Here is an 18,575-nt window from a genome sequence, read left to right on the forward strand (position 1 = left end):
GCTAAAGCAGAGAGGAATACAAAAGAGCCCTCAGATCATTCTGAAACAAGCAATACTCAACATGGTTGACTATGGTTGACATGGTGACTGTGATGCAATTTTCTCTGTGAAATTGAATCAGATTTTAACAGGAATTAAATCTCCAGAGAAATTCACCAGTTATGCTAACAGAAGAAGCAGGTGGAAGCAGCAGACTGTAGCAGATAGGGATTTATTAAAATAAATAAAAATCGGTGCAATCAAGTTCACAAACCATAAATGCAGACAAGCTACAAACTTACCATGATTAGGTAAATTCCAATGTTTAATGTCTTATTCTTGGCTTTTGAACTAATTTATCTACATTTTAATTATGTGCATAAAATTGGAACTTACATGGAGGAAGGCTTTATCTATACAGACTGTACTGATACAGTTGTGTGTACCTAACACATGATTACATCACAAAGACCATTTATGACTGATTCTCAATTAGCAATTTCTCAAATGAGCCTCAAAATCCTGTGAATTTAGACATGATAAATACTCAAGTACCGTGACTGACCAATAAACCCCTGTAACAGAAGGCTCAGAGGGGGCAACGGTGAAGCACCCACAAAGCTCAGGAAATAATGCACGGTGTGACTAACCACAGCTGTTACAAACAATGTAACTACTTCAACTCAGTGGAGACTGGATGGTGGCCTTTGCTTTGGATAAACAACTAAATCCGTTGAGTGGATCAACTGGTGATACCAATGTCTCTCCCTGATTTCATCAAAAGAATACTAATGTCTGAGTTTGCATCCCACCCCATGCTGGTCTGGATTATGTTGCTTGGTCAACATACGCACTGAACCACTGACAAAATTTCAAAGAGAGCAGCACATGGGATTTTAACCCACGTGATCCTTCCTAGCAAGGGGGATGCCCAGCATCCTGATGGTGCGAATGTTATAGAGACTGGAAACGGGAATCACATTGGTACTGCAACTGAACTGTTTATTTCAATTTCTAGATTTTGCTAAGTGTAACTTAAAAAATATACTGAAAACATAATACGAATGTGTTGTTCTTCTAAAGCAGAAAGCCCATATAACATAAGTATCTTAAAACACACACATTTGACATGACAGAATCAATTAGTTTGGAAAAGACTTCTAAGATCCAGTGCAACCTATGACAACACCACCACGTCAACTAGACTGTGGCTCTAAGTGTCACATCCAGTGTTTCCTAAAATACCTCCAGAGCCGGTGACTCCACCACCTCCCTGGGCATTCCAATACCTAATCACCCTTTCTGTGAAGAAATTCTTCCTAGTGTCCAACCTAAACCTCCCCAACACAGCTAAAGACTATGTCCTCTTGCCCTATTGCTGGTTTCCTGGGAGAAGAAGCCAACCACCACCTGGCTACAACCTCCTTTCAGGTGGTTGTAGAGAGTGATAAGGTCACCCCTGAGCCTTCTCTTCTCCAGGCTAAACAACCCCAGCTCCCTCAACCATTCCTCATAGGACATGTGCTCCAGATCCTTCACCAGCTTCATTGCCCTTATATCCAACATTACACCCTCCACGTGTGGATTATCCAAAAGAACACGGTCAGAGAACATTATAGTCTGACACATACCTCCATGGGAAGTAATATCATTTTCTTTGAGCAAGAAGTAAAGTGCCAACACTCATTCAACATAAACACCCATGACCAATTTGCAAAAAGGGTATTTTGTCACTGCAAAGAGTTATCCCTTCCTGCCCCTCAAAATGTTGTAATGAGCGTCTTGTTTTCCAGGTACAGTTTGCTCGGGAAAAGAACTACTTCTTGAGGGCTTGGGAAGTTACTGTATACTGTCTTCATTTGAATGGACTCCCTTGGAAAAGCTTGACAATTTTTCACTTCTGGGGAAACAGCTGCAGCAGCCCTGTATTCTAATATTTAAAATGAATTTGTTCCTATTCAACAGTACTTGAGTTAAAACATTTTACCAGGAGTCCCCACATCAAAGAAAGTGTATACAGAAAAGTTTGGACTCTAAAAAAGCCAGAAAAAAAAGAGAAACACTAATTTGTATTAATGATTTCTCCTTGGAGAGTAATTTCTATCCTGGGAGGTCACACAGTTTCAGCCCCTTGCCATTATTTCACAAGACTTTACAGAAAAAAGGCAATATTCAATCTGGCACAGACACCACCACCCATTAACTAAAGAAATATAAATACTCAAACTATGAGAACAACCTGCTAAGCTGCCCTTTAAACCTAGAAAAAAACCTGCCTTATATTCAAGTACCATTTTAGCAGTGCTTAGGACTTTCAGTATGGCCAAGATGCAGCCATAATGCAGGACTGTCCTCCTTGATACACAACACTTCAGCATTTCTGATTAACTAAGAAAGAGACACCTAATACTGGCACTGACCATTATAAATCTCAGCGTTTGCCCAATCTTAAAAGTTGTAAAATATTTAAACAACCTATCCCCAACCCCATCTACACTTCAGGCAGTGTAATAAAGACTAAGATGCTCCATTTAACATGCAATTTATTAACTCTACAATAGACTATAAAGCCCAAGAACTATTTTCAAGTCCTAAAAATACCTTCTAAAAAGAACACTCTCAGAGAAACATGTCTCCACAAACTGAAATACATTTTACTCTTTCAGGAAGTTTCACCATGTCTTCTTCAATTTAAAAAATAGAAAGTAGGACATCTAGTTCAACTGAGGCTACCAGCACAAGAGTAAAGATGGGCAATTTTCTGTAATCATAGTATATACCATGTGGTAATCTTGCAAACCTTGTGAATGGCAACTGCCTGCTCTCCAGCTAGACAAAACATTTCACAAAAATAATGATACCTTAACCTGACTGCAGTGCTGTAGACTGTAGGAGTAATGGCAACAAAAAAATCCAGCTAAACCTCCAACACCACTTCAGCTTCCTTTAGCTCATTCAATGTAGAATACAGTAGAATAATGTAGAATACTTAAGAATACCAAACACTCAAATTTTTTACTCAATTGGTACAAAAGATGTACCATTTGGAGCATTTCTACATACTCTGGAGGATGTACTATAATGAGTTTAAAGCCTCATTGCTGAAAGCATTGAGGCAGCACCAGCATTACCAAGAAAGCATTGACAAAGACATCAGATCTATTTGTAGCTGGCTGGCCAAAATATTCAGTTTTCATTCTTCCTGTTCAAAAAAGCTCCTTAAACACTAGAAAAGTCCACTTGAACATTTCATACGTTTGTCTCTACTTATTAATCAGAAGAACAAAAAGGTACAAAATCCTAAGGACACACTAAAATGATCAAACCAATGGTAGTGCCTCGATGAAAGCAAAGTTTATGTATAATAACAATGGGTCAGTTCAGAAATTCATTGCCTAAGGAAGAGAGCACTGATGGCCATATCTCATTTGACTCCAAATAGCATGTGCCCTAGCTTAAATCCTGATTCACATGAAGCCCTTTAGAAGTTAAAGGCCAAAAGACTTTGGGTCTAAATATCAGTCATCTATCTTGACTGAGAGTTGCTAACTTTCTAGAAGAGAACATTTAAGCCTAGAAATAAGATCACATGGCTCCTCTCCAACAGTCTGCTTATATCTCATAACACTTTGAAGTGCTGAGCTTCTCAGTATCCAGGACAGCACTTGAACAGCAAACACTAATAAATAATTTTATCACCCTGTGATACACTACTGATGTATCCAGAACATACAGAATTTAGCTGCCATACAATTGTGTTAAGCAAAAACACCAACAGAAATATTTTATCAGTATTTGTTTAAAATAACGAAGCTCCAAGACCTCACAGTTGATTATATCCTTGACAGTTATGCAGTTACCTCATAATATGACAAAATAAATTTCTAATTAAAGAATGCTGAACTTATTGTTCACAAAAGTTCTCAGGACCAAGCTAGTGTCAGTGTCAATTTAAATGCAAACTTAACTCACTGCATAATTACTCTACTTATGGCAATAAGCTTTCTTACAATTAGTATCAAGAAAGCAGCAACACTGTATTCACCAACCTTTTTTTTTGTGAATTATGCATTCGAGAAAAAGGTGCTGCAGAAAATTTATTACTTAAAAATATTTTGAAAGCCTCTGTAAAAGATTCTGTAGGTTGCATCTGCTAGCCCATTAGCCATTTTATCCCTTCCAATTGTTTAGAGTAAAATGTTTACAAAACAAATTACTAGAAACAGATGCTGGTCCCAAATTTAATACCTTGATTACTGTATTTTATTCTCCCTCTCTTCTATGCATTGTAACTTTAGCACTCCTTGTAGCTTCTACAAACCACGCTGTAAATGTTATTTATCACTCAGTGTCAATTAGGTATCACCTGAAGCCTTTGACCAAACCAAAAGGTCTTGTAACTAAAAATCCATTTATTAACTTACTCCACTCTTGCAAAATTCCATCATGGTCTACGGAAGAACTGATACTATGGTTAAACAATAAACTTAGTCAAGCTAACAGTCTGCTTATGCTAAAAGAGAAGGAGGTCTCTGTCCTTCACCATTTTCAACATTAACTGGACACTTCATAAACCCATTCAACTTCATAATTCAACAGAAAGCCATCCAACAGGGGCAGGAGGAAGGAAGGGCTGAGCTAACCTTCTGCCACGCCAGACAAACTCAACAATCATGAGAGTCAACTCAACACTGCAAGCAGGAACAGGTCTCAGAGCAGAACCATCTTTCAGCAGTAACACAACACTTTCATTCAGTCCTACAGAACAGCACCCCAAGACCACAGCATATTTGTCACTCTTCACAAAAAAACAAGCAAAAATATTTGTTTATCTTTTGTTAAATTAGCTGCCCTAAGAATTGTCTGCATTTTCCTTACATCACTGTTTCTCTTGACTCACCAAGAGATTATGCCATAGACTCTCCACGAAAAGGAGGTACAAAGCTAGCAAAATAACTAAACACATTCTGCAACATCTGAACCAAATTATTACAGATCAGCATTTCCAAACTAACTGCATGGGAAAAAAGGGGGAAAGAAAAGGCTAATAATTCATCAACCAGACTAAAGGATGACAGTGATTGTTCATTTAAAAAGGAAATACATGTTTCTAATGCAAGACTGAGCTATATTAACTTGGCAGTTATTTAAGTTATCAAAGCACTGTTAAAATATAGAAAGAAAAAAAAAATCTCTTCTCTCACCCTAACCTTCAAGTTAAATAGAAGAGATGTGACTTTTGCCAGCATAAGTGTTAAGTACTTGTTTCTGGTTTTCTGCAAGCTGCAGATAATAAAAAACTGTAATCAATGAATATCGAAATTCTTGTTTCACCTATTAACTTGTTAAGAAATTATCTACACACCAAAAGGAACTTGAACTGCTGTGATTATACCAAATCTATTTCAGAATTTCTAACAGTTTCCATCACAAATTTCATTCTGATTATTTTGAATATTATTTAATGAACTACTGATGATGCCACTCTGGAACTATTTAATTTGTTTAAGTCACCGCTGCCTCAGGCATCCCTTCCCCCTCTGTTGTCAGTCCCATGTAAACATGCTCCACCCCTTCCTTAGTACGGCTGCCTAATCTGTGATGACCTAAGTCTACGCTGCTAACTCACTGCCCCCAAAACCCAAAATCTATTCACTGATCTTCGATCTGTCAGTTTAGCAACTAAGCCCACTCTCATCATTTAAAAAAAGCCACCAAAACCACCCATGAAACTCACTGGAAAATTCAACTGCACTTTAAGCACAAGACAAACAAAAATTTGTCCTCTCAGGATACTTTTCAAAGAAATAAAACATTCTTCACTTATATCTCCCTACTCATCCAATCATCAAAGTTATCCTGAAATTACTACAGGATGTAGACAGACTATAGGCTGAAGTTAACAGTCATCTTTGAAGATTAGCTAAAATTAACTAGGACTCCAAACAATGAGGATTAAGGAGGATTTCTGAATCATCACATGATGTTTTTATCACATGCAGCAATTCTGGTCTGAGTTTCTGTACCAACCTTCTACATGCTTTGTGGAAAATCTTTTTGGTTTACAGGCGAAAAAACATTACTCCGACCTCTTCTGTTGGGCACTTAATTATATAAAAATAAATACTACATAAGGCCTGGATAACAGAACAGTACTCATATTTAACAACTTATATTTGTAATTATAGTCTGACCTCAAAGAAGCTCAAAGTCTATGAAACCTAAACTATGTTTGTCATTTTTCTACTAAAAGGCAGTCTTCTACAAGACAATCTTCATTAGAAAACCCTAAATCACAACCTAAAAGACGTTGATAAAAGAAAGGAAAAAATTTCAGACCACACTATAGAAAACTACTAAAAATGGCCCAGAGGCATCAATGGAGATATCCAAAAAGCTTAGTTTACATTCAGTTATGTTTTGTCTATCCAGGTTCTCCTGACTGCCTATAGTTTAAGAAAAAGCACCTCTTATGAAAAGAAGGCACAAAATTCCATCTTTCCAAACAGAAATAAAAACATCATTCCTCTAAATCATATGATTAAGCAGAAGTCTTCCTATGATGGAAAATTCTCTCTTGCCCACCATGAGAAACATGAATTCTTGCGGAAGTTCAATCAACCCAACATAAGAAACAGGAACCACAAAGTCTCAGGACAAAACACTAACTTGGAGTAAACATACAGTACCGCTTAGGAATACTAAATGAACACAGGAAAACATCAGTTTTCCAAACCATCTTATCACTTCCCAATCTTGAATATTCATTCAAATACAGGAGGGGAAAAAAAGTCTGTCATTTCTTGCTCAATATCCAGACCTAAAGAGACCTTTCAAACAAACTTGGGAAAAAAAAGTTTAAAAACAGTCTAATGGCAATCTTTGTTCTACAAGATTACAAAGATTATTCAACTATCGCCAGGAGAAGATACATTAAGGATGCTCTCAAGAGTTCTGAAAAGTTCCAACATGAAAGCTGCTAGTGTGTAGTGTCCAAAATGCCAAATGGATAGAAAAAGAAGGGCTCAAAAATACCAAGAACACCAAAATAGACACTACACAGTTGTAAATATATGTGTCCCTCCCGAGACTCAAATAATTATGAGATGAGGAGGGTGTGGGGGTGGAAAGATTGGAGAATTAATTCATGTGTTCAGAGGACCAGTTCATTCTTCTTATCATAATTTTCTCCTACCCCCAGAAGCCTATCCTGTTTTGAAAGCCCTCGATAAACCATAGCCTTTATTCCTGCCTTTGAAATATGCATCTGATCATCTTGTAAAGTATTTTCCCCAAGATAAAGCTTTTTTATGTGATTTCTATCATACAATTATTACTAATGTTTATGCGTAATTTATTTATTCCATGAGAAATACCATCTTTGTGCTACTAGCATTTGGAAGAATTAGAATGGGCCATACCATCACATGCAACTTGACTATAAACTACATCTACGATATACTATTTATTTGGTAACCGAATTATGAGGCATTAAAAGTGTTTCTGCCATTTTGGTTTCGGCACACAGGTATCAGACAGCTACTTTTTTTCCCCCCTCCCAGGTGTAATTCTATTCACTGGTGGTACACCCACCTGCCTTCCTCCACCTACAGCACTGCCCATTCAAAACCCTTTTACTTGCAACACAGTGACTGAAAAGCAAAGGCATTGACACCACTTCTATCAGCTCTCCAGCCTCTATAAACAAAGACCAACTTTCCAGAGATGGTCCCCACACTCCAAAATTCTTTCTACTAAGTTCCATGCTCTTTATTACAAATATTCAGTTGGAAGACATGATCGACAGAATTTAAAATATTCTAACATGATTTTAAAATAGGAAAAAAGTTCTGAAATGCCAGATGATAACAACCTACATAAGTTTTCAACATGGGTTGGACTTCACAATTACCACAACCTTTCAGTCATCTGAGGCAACCACGCTTCCAAACAGAACAATATCCAAACGCAGAAAACAATTCAGTCTACCCCACAAACTCAATTCAGTTCTTCATTCAAGTCAAGCTACTAAAAAAGCACCCCTCTCTCTTCAGACTGGGGTGGGTGGAAAAGGAGCACCTACATCTCATGTAACTACCTCTAGCAAAGGAAATTCAGTAGCCACCTAAAAAAACCCATCTATCTTCTAAGAATTGTGATAACATAAGGAAGAGGGGGAATCAGTGGTTCTTTTCTTACATATATAGTAATAAAAACAATACATTTCAGGGATTTTCAACAACCAGCATCAAACAGAAAGGGAAACAAACAAAAATCAGGAAAAAAAAAAATAAAAAAAAAAATTCAATGAAGCTCAAAGTCACTATCACAATCCAAAGAGGCTTTCAAGGTTCCCAGAGCATAAAACTGAGGGCCAACATGAACAAACTAAGTCCTCAGGTTAAGTCATTTCCAAATTAGACAAGAAGAAGAAAGCATAATAGAGCAACTTATTTCAGTACATAGTTTACATCATACCACATCTTTCAAAACTTTAAAACCACTTTTTTAATTAAATACTGTCCAAGAGAGTAAATTTTAGTCATTTTAAAGAACACAAAAATACATTCAACACAAAATGCAACCAATGCTTCTCAGTTTCACCCTGAAACATAAATTTAAGAAAATCATATAATCTAAGTAAATACCAAGCAACTAATGCTCAGAAGCTCCTATCTAAATAAAATGTTCCTATTCCAAACGCACAGGGTACAATAATGCATAGAGCACTAAAATGCACAACAGATGCATATCTGAATGTCTGTTACACGAGAATAAAATTTGTCTGATAATTAGTTCAAAAAGCAGGAGCACAAATAAAGAAAAGCGATGCTCCTGCAACTCTTAAACTACAAAATGCAGACCAAAATTCCTACCACAAGATTGGCACACAAGAGCAACCCTGCAAACCCCTGGAACGGTAAAACATACACACGCACCAGTAGGAGTTGTCACCAAATTGCATGCAAAAATCCTCTTAGCTCCAATGAAGTCAGTGACTCTGATGAGACCTTTACCTTCATTTTCCATCGAAATTGTACTTGAGTCGATAGTTACAAAAGTCTTTAGCAACAGCAGCGCTGGAGCGGGAGCGGAAAGGTGAAGAGAGAAATGCCCCAAAATCCCAGGCAATCACAGTGCTCCCTTTGCCCCCACCTGCAGCAACATCTGCAAGAGAAACCAACGCTAAAAGAGGAAAAAATGGTAAAAAAATAAAATAAAATTTAAAAAATAGAACACCAGAACCGAGCCCAACTGCCAGCGCGGAGCAGCACAGGCACACGCAGCGAGCCCGCAGAGCTGTCAGAGACCACCGAGGATGAGGATTAGGATTAGTCGCCTAGCAGCTACAGCACCACGGCGGAGCAGCGCCGCCGCTTCCCCCTCGCCACCAGCGCCTTCAACAGCCTCGTCCCGCCCGGGGAGGGGCGTTCGCACCTAAAAATAAACCCTCACCCCAAGTAACCCCCCCTTCCCCGCTCTGCCCGCACCCCCAGCGCCAGGCGGGAAGGAAGGAAGCGCCGAAGGAAAGCGACGGCTCTCCGAAGCGACCCCCGCCCCGCAGCCCCCTCGGCCGCCCCGGCCCCGCCCGCCCTGTAGAGCAGGCGGCAGCGGGCGGCGCGGTGGAGGCGGCGTGTAGGAACGGAGAGAGGCGCAAGCGGCAGCTCCTGCACGGCCACCGCCCCGGCCGCGCCGCCTGGCCGCGCCTCTCACCTCGGAGCCCCGGGGCGGCACGGCCGCATCCCCGCTCCGCTCACTTCCGCGGGCGGCGGGGGCCGGGCAGAGGCGGCGGACGGGGCGGGGCGCGGCGGCGGAAGGGCGGGCGGGGCCCACACACAGCCGAGCTCCGCAGCCCCGCCGGCAGCGGAGGGATGGCGGCTGCTCTGTGTTTCCCGCATGGCGGAGCGGCTTCACCCACAGCCCCGGGAAGCCCCTTAGGCTGCGGGGCCTCGCCGCGCTGCGGTTGAAAAATAAACGCGTTTGAACGCCCCGGCCCCTGCGGCCGCCCCGCCCGTGCTCACCTCTCCTGCCCCGGTGCCCACCTCTCCCGCCTCGGTGCCCACCTCGCTGCCCGCCTCGGTGCCCACCTCGCTGCCCGCCTCGCCTCCCTGCCCGGGCAGGAGCCGCACGGCCCCGCGAGGGAGGCGGGGCGGTGAGCGGCGTTGAGCGGCCGGCGCGGGGGGTGAGGAGCATCGGGCTGTGCTGAGGGGTCCGGCCGTGCCCTCGGCCCGCCGGGCTCTGCGCCAGCGCTGGGAGCCAAGCCTGGCCCTCCTGGCGTGGGAAAACAATCCCGTAGCGCCCGCTCGCCACAGTGCTGCTCTGCTGCCATGAAAATGTGTGTCACGTACCTGGAGTAGAATCGTAGAATCGTAGAATCATCGAGGCTGGAAGAGACCTTTAAGATCATCCAGCACAACTGTCCACCCAGCACTGCCACTGTAACCCCTAAACCACAGAATCATAACACCCAGCACCAGATCCAGATGCCTCCTGAACACCTCCACCCTGGGCAACATATTCCAGTGCCTGATCACCACAACAGTGAAAAAAATTTTTCTAATATCCAGTCTGAATCTCCCCTGTCTCAGTTTAAAGGCCTTAAGTAGCCGCTATTGGAGTTACAGTACAGCTAGACTAGGCTGGTAGTCCAGTTGGTTTTGCATCACCAAATTATCCTTTTCTTATAAATGTTAGCAAAATGAAAAAAAAAAAGCAACTCAATAAAAAGTCTTAAACACTTCAGGTTTAAGATATAAACGAACTAGGTTTTAGCTGCCAATCATAAAACGACCAACCCTAATCACTATTTGAATTTTGAGGGGGAAAATATGCTTTACCAATTCAATTATGCTTATCTAGACACCACGGGAATATTACCTGAAACTCTAGTACAAGTGCTGAGCTCTAAGGCTAGGGAAGTTTTCAAATAAAAGCAACCTCCACCAATATAATAAATTTTAATTTAAGGTATGATGCACAGCACTAGTAAGAACAAAATGCCTTTCAACTTTCAAGGTCAAAATCTAATGAAGACATGCTAATTGTAGGTTTTACACACCATTTCTAAAGGAGCATGACAACATGGTCCTAGACATGCACTTGCATTAACATCTCATGATCAACAACCTGGCACTTTGGGTTTGTTTTTCTTCAGCAGCAGAAGAAACCAAACTCAAAACCAAACTCAATCTTTGACAGTTCATAAGCAGCATTTAACAGAACTAAATTTTTAACATTTCAGCTAAATCTCACAACCCATAACAGCATGCCTCTTGAATTCCTGAGCTAAACAGGGGGAAGTTAAAGAGCATCCTTGCTTCTTTTGAAGCTCTTGAAGGTAACTTTGAGTGCTAATGCAATATAGATTTTTCAATATATTTTGAGAGGTACAGAAGAGTTAGAAGTGCTGACTTTAAGTAGAGGCTCCAGATATTTGCATTCGCAAAACTTAGATGACAGCAGATAGGTTAATTGTTTGGGAATACCTAATACATAATTTCTGACCTGTCCCATAGAGTTGCCATGTTACTTGAATATCTCCCTGGTTACTCCATGAAGTGTCCCAGGTAGCACTGTCATTGCAGGAGTGAGTCTCCTCCAAAACAGTGCTTCTGTTAACTTGTGTGTAAGGCAAGCAAAGAACCATGCTGAGATACTCATAATGCTAGTTATAATGCCACAATTTCAACACAAAACTGATGCACAGTGCATTAAGAAAAACATTTAGTTACTTGGTTAAAACAGGTAGCTCCTGCTTTCAATGTCATATGTTACCACTAAATGTGAAAAACTTATGTAAATATTTCCATAAAGGAAAAAACAAAGCCTGTAGGTCCTAATACTGTTAACATTCATAACAGGTTTGGACTCCTTTACACTGTGAAAACGTTTGGGGAGAAGATTGGGAGTTCCTGAACATTATTGAGCTTGTTCACAATTGAGACCTAAATATCCGTGACAAAGTCTGCGTACATCCTGTGTTCGTGTGTCTCAAAAGAAGAGAATAAAGTCAAAAGCAAGTCCTACTCTGTAACAACAACTAAAAAAGCTTCATCTCTGGGGCTTAATCTCTTTCACATTTGCATACATCTGTCAGTCTTACATGCCCGTGACGCTGCCAGGCAGCTGGGAAGCACCTCTTCAGCATTATACCAGGACTATATCCATCCTTGAAAATTATATCACTGTTTCTGCCATACTCTACAACTGCAAACAGTGTCTGTTTAATAAACAATGCTCAAAGTATTTTATTTCCATCTGCTACTAAATATTGTTTCTTTGAAAATCTTGTCCTTAATATGAGCTTGATCCACGAGAGTATTAGGATAGCCTTAATATCTTCAGGAAGCCTCATAAAAGTTTGTGGCAAAGGCATTATTTGGCAAACCAAAGAACATTATGAGGATATGATTGCAGAGACAAGTCTGAAATTAAAAAATGTTTTGCTTACAGTAACCTGTTGTCGCCAGTTGTACTCACAAATTAAAATAATACTTGGTTTACATTTTTTAATCTTGAAAAAAAGTCTTGCAATAAAATGCTCCTCTGAATATCCAATGAGCAAACATGTCTAGTCCTAACAGAATAATTTCAGTGAAAATACATATACAAGTCAGAAAAACATACACAAATTCAATTAGAAATGGCCAAACAGTCCTTAAACTTCTGTTAGATTCTCTTTTTTAAAAAATAGTACTTGGTATGATATGCAATACTGATGGGTTTTGGGGGGAAAAAGACTGAACACTTTAGTGGTTGTTACATCACTGTTTTCTCTTTCTAGTTCACAGACCTGAAAATACTTCATAAAACCAAGAAAACCTTCTGGAAATAGCTTTGCATTCAGGACACAAGAGCATTCAATGACTGCTTAAGCAGCCTCCCCACCCTAGGCTTTCTCCATCTCTTGTCAGGTTTAAATGCCTCACAGTACTACCTCAGTGTTCTGCAGCAACCAAAAAGAATTCCTGCCACACCACCTCCACCCCCCCATTCCCTCCCCATCCTTTTCCCCACAGAAGTCTCAAAATTTGCCTCCTGTTGATGGCCAAGTCAGACTTTGCCTTCTGTGAGTGGCTGTCAGTAGGGGCAACCACTGGGTTATCTCAGACCCACAACCCCAAACTGACCCACACCTAAGTTCATGTGGGAACTGATTCATGTCTGGAATAACCCAGCAGATCAGTGAATACAGACTTCTCTAACTAAATCAGAAGTGGTTATTCTGGCACAGCCAAGAGAGTGGAACAGGTATGGGGTGCATGAATAGGTACTGCTGCTTTCAGCACTTTTTCTGACCTCTTGGGCCTTCAGGGCTGAAAACTAGTAATTTGATTAAAGAAATTGTTTGTTTGGGTTTTGTTTACTTGTTTGTTTTGTTGTTTTTTTTAATAGGCAGCTGTAAAAATGCATGCATAGTTTCTGTATGAATCGAGAGGCAACCCAAAAGGCTGCTTTTAACTGCCTTTCTGTTTCTTCAGAAAATAATTAATTCTGGGCCTCTGGAAAGCTTGGGAAAATGAAAAAGTAATAAATACATTACATTCCAGGTAGTACAGTCAATCAGTTGGAATTAAAGAAGGGAGAATTCAGTCTAATGACATTAAACAGATAAGCCTTAAGCTGCAGCATGTTTATATGCAAGCTGAACTTCAGGTTTGGTTTAGTCTTCAGGATCTCAATTCAGCTTCATCTCAAGAACTCCCTTGTGCTACAGCACTACCAGAAGCAGTAAAGCGTATTTTAAACATGACAAAAATATCTATAACTGCATGGCTCGCAGATTGAAGATCCTTTACACAGAATTGTGGTGAAGTCACTTTTCAGACCATAACAGCCCTTGAAATGTTGCTCTGAAGTGACATTATAGATTCTTTTGAAGTATTCTTTTAAAGATGCATTTGTTTAAAGTCTGTCAGTGTTGAGTAATGGTCATGAAATCTACTGCAAATTTTATTAACCTAATGAGAATTTATTTATACATTATAACCAGAGACATTTTTCTGAATCATAACATCAACAGCATTTTAATATGGACAGAGCTTTCTACAGCACTTCAGTTTGGGACAGAAAAGGTTAATACGTGATTCTTCTGTCAAAACAGGCTTCTCAACTGTTTGCTTACTCTAGTTATAATTCAAGCTGCCCTCAATACGCTGAGCATAATTTAGCTTTTACAGAAGAAAAAAATTAGTTTCTAGTAAGACAGAGTTTTATTTGATTTAATCTCATTATTTGTTGTCTTTCATCTGCAAGTCAAAAACTCACCAGTGCTTTTACAGTCCTAGAGAGAGTACTTGTATGATTGGAGCCAGGACAGAGGAGGGATGATACTGGAGCTTCTCATTTACACAGTTTAAATGGCCCCTCATTTGTAAAGCCTGTGTTGTATATTTCCTCCCCAAATCCTTTCCATCCATGCTCTTCAACTGATAGCTGATAGAAGCAATCACCTCATCTCCAAATAGAATTCTCCAAAGGAAAATCCATGGCAATTCCACTTAAAGTTCGAATGCTTATATATATGTGTGTGTGTGTATGTATATAAAATCAGTTCAAGTTTAAAAGAAGAAAAATTATACAGTCTTCTCAGAGGAAATAAGTACGCATTTCATTTTATAATTCTGAGCATGTTAAAGTGTAAAAAACATAGCTACATTTTCAAATTACCTTAGCTCAGCCCTGTCTTGACACTGTACAATTATGCTAATTAAGGAACTTTGGTTTATGGCAATCAAATTATATTTCACTGATTTTTAAAACACTTAAATTTAACCCTCTCATTCCACCTCTAAGTAGCATCCCTACCAACATTCTATGTTCAGAGAAGGAGTGCAGCACCACAGCACTTTCAGCTAACAAAATCAAGCTTTGGCAATTGTCCTTTTCCTGGCAATCAGTTCTGCACAGGCCCAGACACTGTCATCTCGTGGTAACCCAGCTGAGAAGAAAGCCTACCTCACAAAAGGCATTACTGCGGAACTCCCAGAACTAGTGTAGGAAGGCGGTGTGAAGCAGTGGCAGGACTAAGGGAGTTCCAACCTTAAATCAGTTTTGAACTGTTGTGAACATACACTCTCAGAGCATTCAAGAAAATCGGGTTTCATATATCCGTAACACTCAACTGTTATCTCAAACCTGCATTTCATCTTCTGTACTTTCCTTCTCAATACCTTCTGTCTCTCCCACTTACTCACTACTCACCTGCCATTCTCTTCCTTCAGCTGCACTATTTTGAAATAGTTACAAATATTAATTGCACAGTTTCCAGAGAGGTTTTTCCTCCCTTTATTTAGGACACCCAGAGCTATTCAACTGTTTGTTTCACCCTCAGTGACTGTTTTTGAAGCTGACTATTCCAGTAAAAGCTTCACTACTAAAGTGGAAGCTCTCACAAGTGCCTCTGTTCTATCTACCATAAGCTTCACATTTCCAGAGACATTTTGTGAAGTAAAGATCTAGTTTCATGTTGCCTGTAATAGACAGCCAAGAAACATGGCCAAGGAGATTGTGCTCTATAATTGGAATATGCTGTGAAGCAAGTTACTATTGGAAGTCTTAGCTGTGGCAGGCAAAATGCCTTGTTAGTATGTCTGCTATAGGACAAAGACTCCACTTCCCTGCATTGTCAGCTTCAGCTACAGTCATGTTGTGGCCTGAATATAGGAGAAAGTGGAAAACTGTTCCCCAGTAAAGGTGTATGCCTTGCTGAAGGATTACTACAATTCATTAAACAGCAAAGGAGACACCTCATTTACTTTTAAACTATTTCAGTTACATTATAGCAAGATGTCTGTGGTAGAGAATAAAGACATTTCAACAGTGAAACTATAAACGGTTAAAAAAACCCCAGCAACAGCAAAGTACTTTTGTTTTAATTGATTCAAGGGTAATGTGCCAAGAATTTCAGGAATGCTGCATATATTACAGACAAGTAATCTTGCCAAGTCTCTCTTGGAAATTCTTTTTCAAGACCATTGGTGAGAGTAAACCAGTGTGAAGGTAATATTCAGTAAGGAGTTTGCAGTTAATAAACAGATGTTTACGTAGTTGAAAGATTTCAGCTCCTGGCAAGAATAAGATAATTTGTTTGATAACACACTTAAGCATAATATGTTGGGCTGTGAAATTTTATTCAGACTCAGAGCCAAAAAAATTTTATCAAGTGAAAGCATGTGGCAGCTTTTCAGGTTGGGAGAAATTTATTACAAACTTTCGTTTTACAGGAAAGCCCACATACCATTTTATTTTCAGAGTCACTACAATGTGTATGTAAATGGAAGCCAAATATACAGAGGAGTTTTTCCTCCATTATATCTTTAAAAAAGTGGTCTGAGGTCACACTTTTAAAGCTGGTAGGGGTTGCTAATAAAAGTTATTAATGTAACGTGCTTCTATTGCAACTATGTGCTCTAGCATAAAAGACCTCTAACCTTAAGACGGGCCCAACTGGTGAATAGAAAGACTAAATTTGTATTCAGATGCATTCTTAGTCAAAGTCAACAATAAGGCTGCAAGGGGAAGAGTAAAAACTGCACATACAAGTTATGTAACACTTAGTAAAGTACGCTTAGCAAAAATACTCAAATTTTACAAGGTTATTCTGACCTGGTTCCCCATCCATCTACACAAGCTTGTGTGAGGGCAAATTCAAGGTGTAGCAAGTGCTCAGAAGTGTTTCCATACCTCTGCTGATGAATATCAAACTTCAGCACAAGGGAATTAAAAAACAAACATCCATTTCACAGAAGGCTCCTGTCTACCTTTGAAAAATGTGCTAAAATATTTTGCAGCAACTCTTACAGCCTAACTCTTATATTAAATAATTAAATAATAGCTCACATTCAAGTCCATGCATCACTAAAGGTTGGATACAGCCCCAGCTGAAAGTGACAGGAGTGGATATAGGAAGGACAAACCCTACAGCTATATCATATGAATTGGGAGGGTATATTCTACAAGCCTGTCACAATGAGAAGGTTAAAAGGACCCTGAGGTGCCCCTCTGTCTCCTAGTAATTCAGCAACTAACATCAGCTGCATCCCATGCATCTGCAACAAGGTAAGAAGTACCAGAGGAGGATTTAATTTAAAAAGAGTTGAAACTCGTACTATAGGCCCTCCTCCCCACCATCTGACTAGTGGGGAGATTCAGTACGAATTCAGCATGCTAACTGCCTATTCAGAAGGAAGAAAAACAAAGTTTCTCATTCAATAAAAGTATTAGGCAGTACCCATTCCATCTTTGAGGGCCTCCAACCTAATCCAGATCTATTGAGGGGTTCTGAGGAAACAACTCTATTTATAGACTACAGAAACTGGTAGTGATAAATCAGTGAAAATATTGTCTCCTATTTGAAGTTCAGCTTACAGTAAATTATAACCCTAAAGTTCCTGTATACTATTTAAAAGCTGAGCAAAATATTTTGATATCTAATTAGAGGCATGATTTCTGTCCTATATCTTTATATATTTCATATAATATATTTAAGGTCAGAAGATGTATTAAAATATTGTTATAAGATCACATTATATTTCTATGATTCCTATCATATATATCATTTATTTAATCACAATCTGTTTATCATTAGTTTATCTATCATTAGGTTATATCAAATAATATATCTATCATATCTATTACTTATTTAATATGCTGAAATAAAAAGATACCAAGCTGTAAGTGTTCCTGATTCATCACCCATTCACCTGTAGAAAATCATCCATCGAAGCAGAAAAAAAACTAAAACAAAACAAAACTATCATTGGAAGCCTGTAACATTGTAGAAGCAACATGGATTAATTAGAAGTTACTTATGTGTGTATGCATTGCAAACTAAAACCTTGACTTTGCTTCTCTTGGAGTTGCAGAACAGGACTCCTAGAGTATTTTCTTCAGAAGATACAGATTTCAGTAAGCTAGGTGCTTTTAAGAATTTGTCTTTCATGTCTGCCATAATTTTCACTCCAAATTGTTTTCTCTTTTTTGAAAAGTTGATCTTTGGTTGTTTACAGCCTCACATCTTTAACGTGTATGTACAGACTGATGCTGTTTTTCACTTCCAAGGACAGATTACAAAGGATTTAGAATAAAATAACCTTAGTGTTTCAGTTTTTCCTGTTTATAAAGTCTGTTTTATCCTAAACCATAGCCTTACTGGAATATCTAAAGAGAGAGAGAGAGCTAGGTTTGAATAAATTAAGCATTGCATCAATTAAGCTATTACATCCTACAGAGTCTAATCAAGATACTGCTTCTAGGGTCAAAGAATAAAGACTGCAGAACTGTAGCAGAGAAACTAGTGAGGAAAAATAAGGTCCATTTTTAGACTTGCAAAAACCTCTAAAATAGCATTTCTTTTGCAGTTTGTGACAGAAGAAAACCACCATTTCCCCCCACAAGACATAGGCCACTGAAAGAAGTACATCCATGTTGAAGAACAGGTGACTCATTTTTGCAACCCTGCACACAATGGCTTCTGATCCCAATGAGAATTTTTTAGCAAATGTTTTCTAATGAGTTTCAGGTTTATTGCAGGTATACAAGCTTCACAAGCACTTCTCTTTAAACAGAACTGTGATTTGGGGTTGTTTTTGGTA

General features: G+C 39.4%; 1 protein-coding gene and 1 long non-coding RNA gene across 9 annotated transcripts in view; one reads left to right on the forward strand and one right to left on the reverse strand.

The window, feature by feature from the left end:
* ATP2C1 (ATPase secretory pathway Ca2+ transporting 1) overlaps positions 1-18,575 on the reverse strand; it is a 68,361-nt gene that overhangs the window by 41,200 nt on the left and 8,586 nt on the right. The window contains exons 1-2 of one of the 7 annotated variants that reach the window (XM_064671674.1): positions 9,694-9,781; positions 8,997-9,147 (exon numbers count right to left, since the gene is read on the reverse strand). The exons of 2 other annotated variants lie outside the window; for them this stretch is intronic. In XM_064671674.1, the coding sequence (XP_064527744.1) occupies positions 8,997-9,002 (6 nt within the window). In that variant the 5' untranslated portion in view covers positions 9,003-9,147; positions 9,694-9,781. Of the gene's footprint in view, positions 1-8,918; positions 9,166-9,693; positions 9,782-10,067; positions 10,089-18,575 lie in introns of those variants that run through there. 4 more of the 7 variants (XM_064671690.1, XM_064671684.1, XM_064671699.1 and 1 more) reach the window with 4 other exon arrangements.
* Positions 10,051-12,225, forward strand: LOC135422549 (uncharacterized). Of its 2 annotated transcripts, XR_010434524.1 has the most exons (3): positions 10,051-10,132; positions 11,222-11,317; positions 11,841-12,225. It is a non-coding gene; the product is annotated as an uncharacterized LOC135422549 (long non-coding RNA). The 2 variants fall into 2 exon arrangements; XR_010434523.1 differs by having other exon boundaries at positions 10,057-11,317.

Source organism: Pseudopipra pipra, chromosome 1, assembly GCF_036250125.1.
Source record: "Pseudopipra pipra isolate bDixPip1 chromosome 1, bDixPip1.hap1, whole genome shotgun sequence".
Classification (NCBI taxonomy): domain Eukaryota; kingdom Metazoa; phylum Chordata; class Aves; order Passeriformes; family Pipridae; genus Pseudopipra; species Pseudopipra pipra.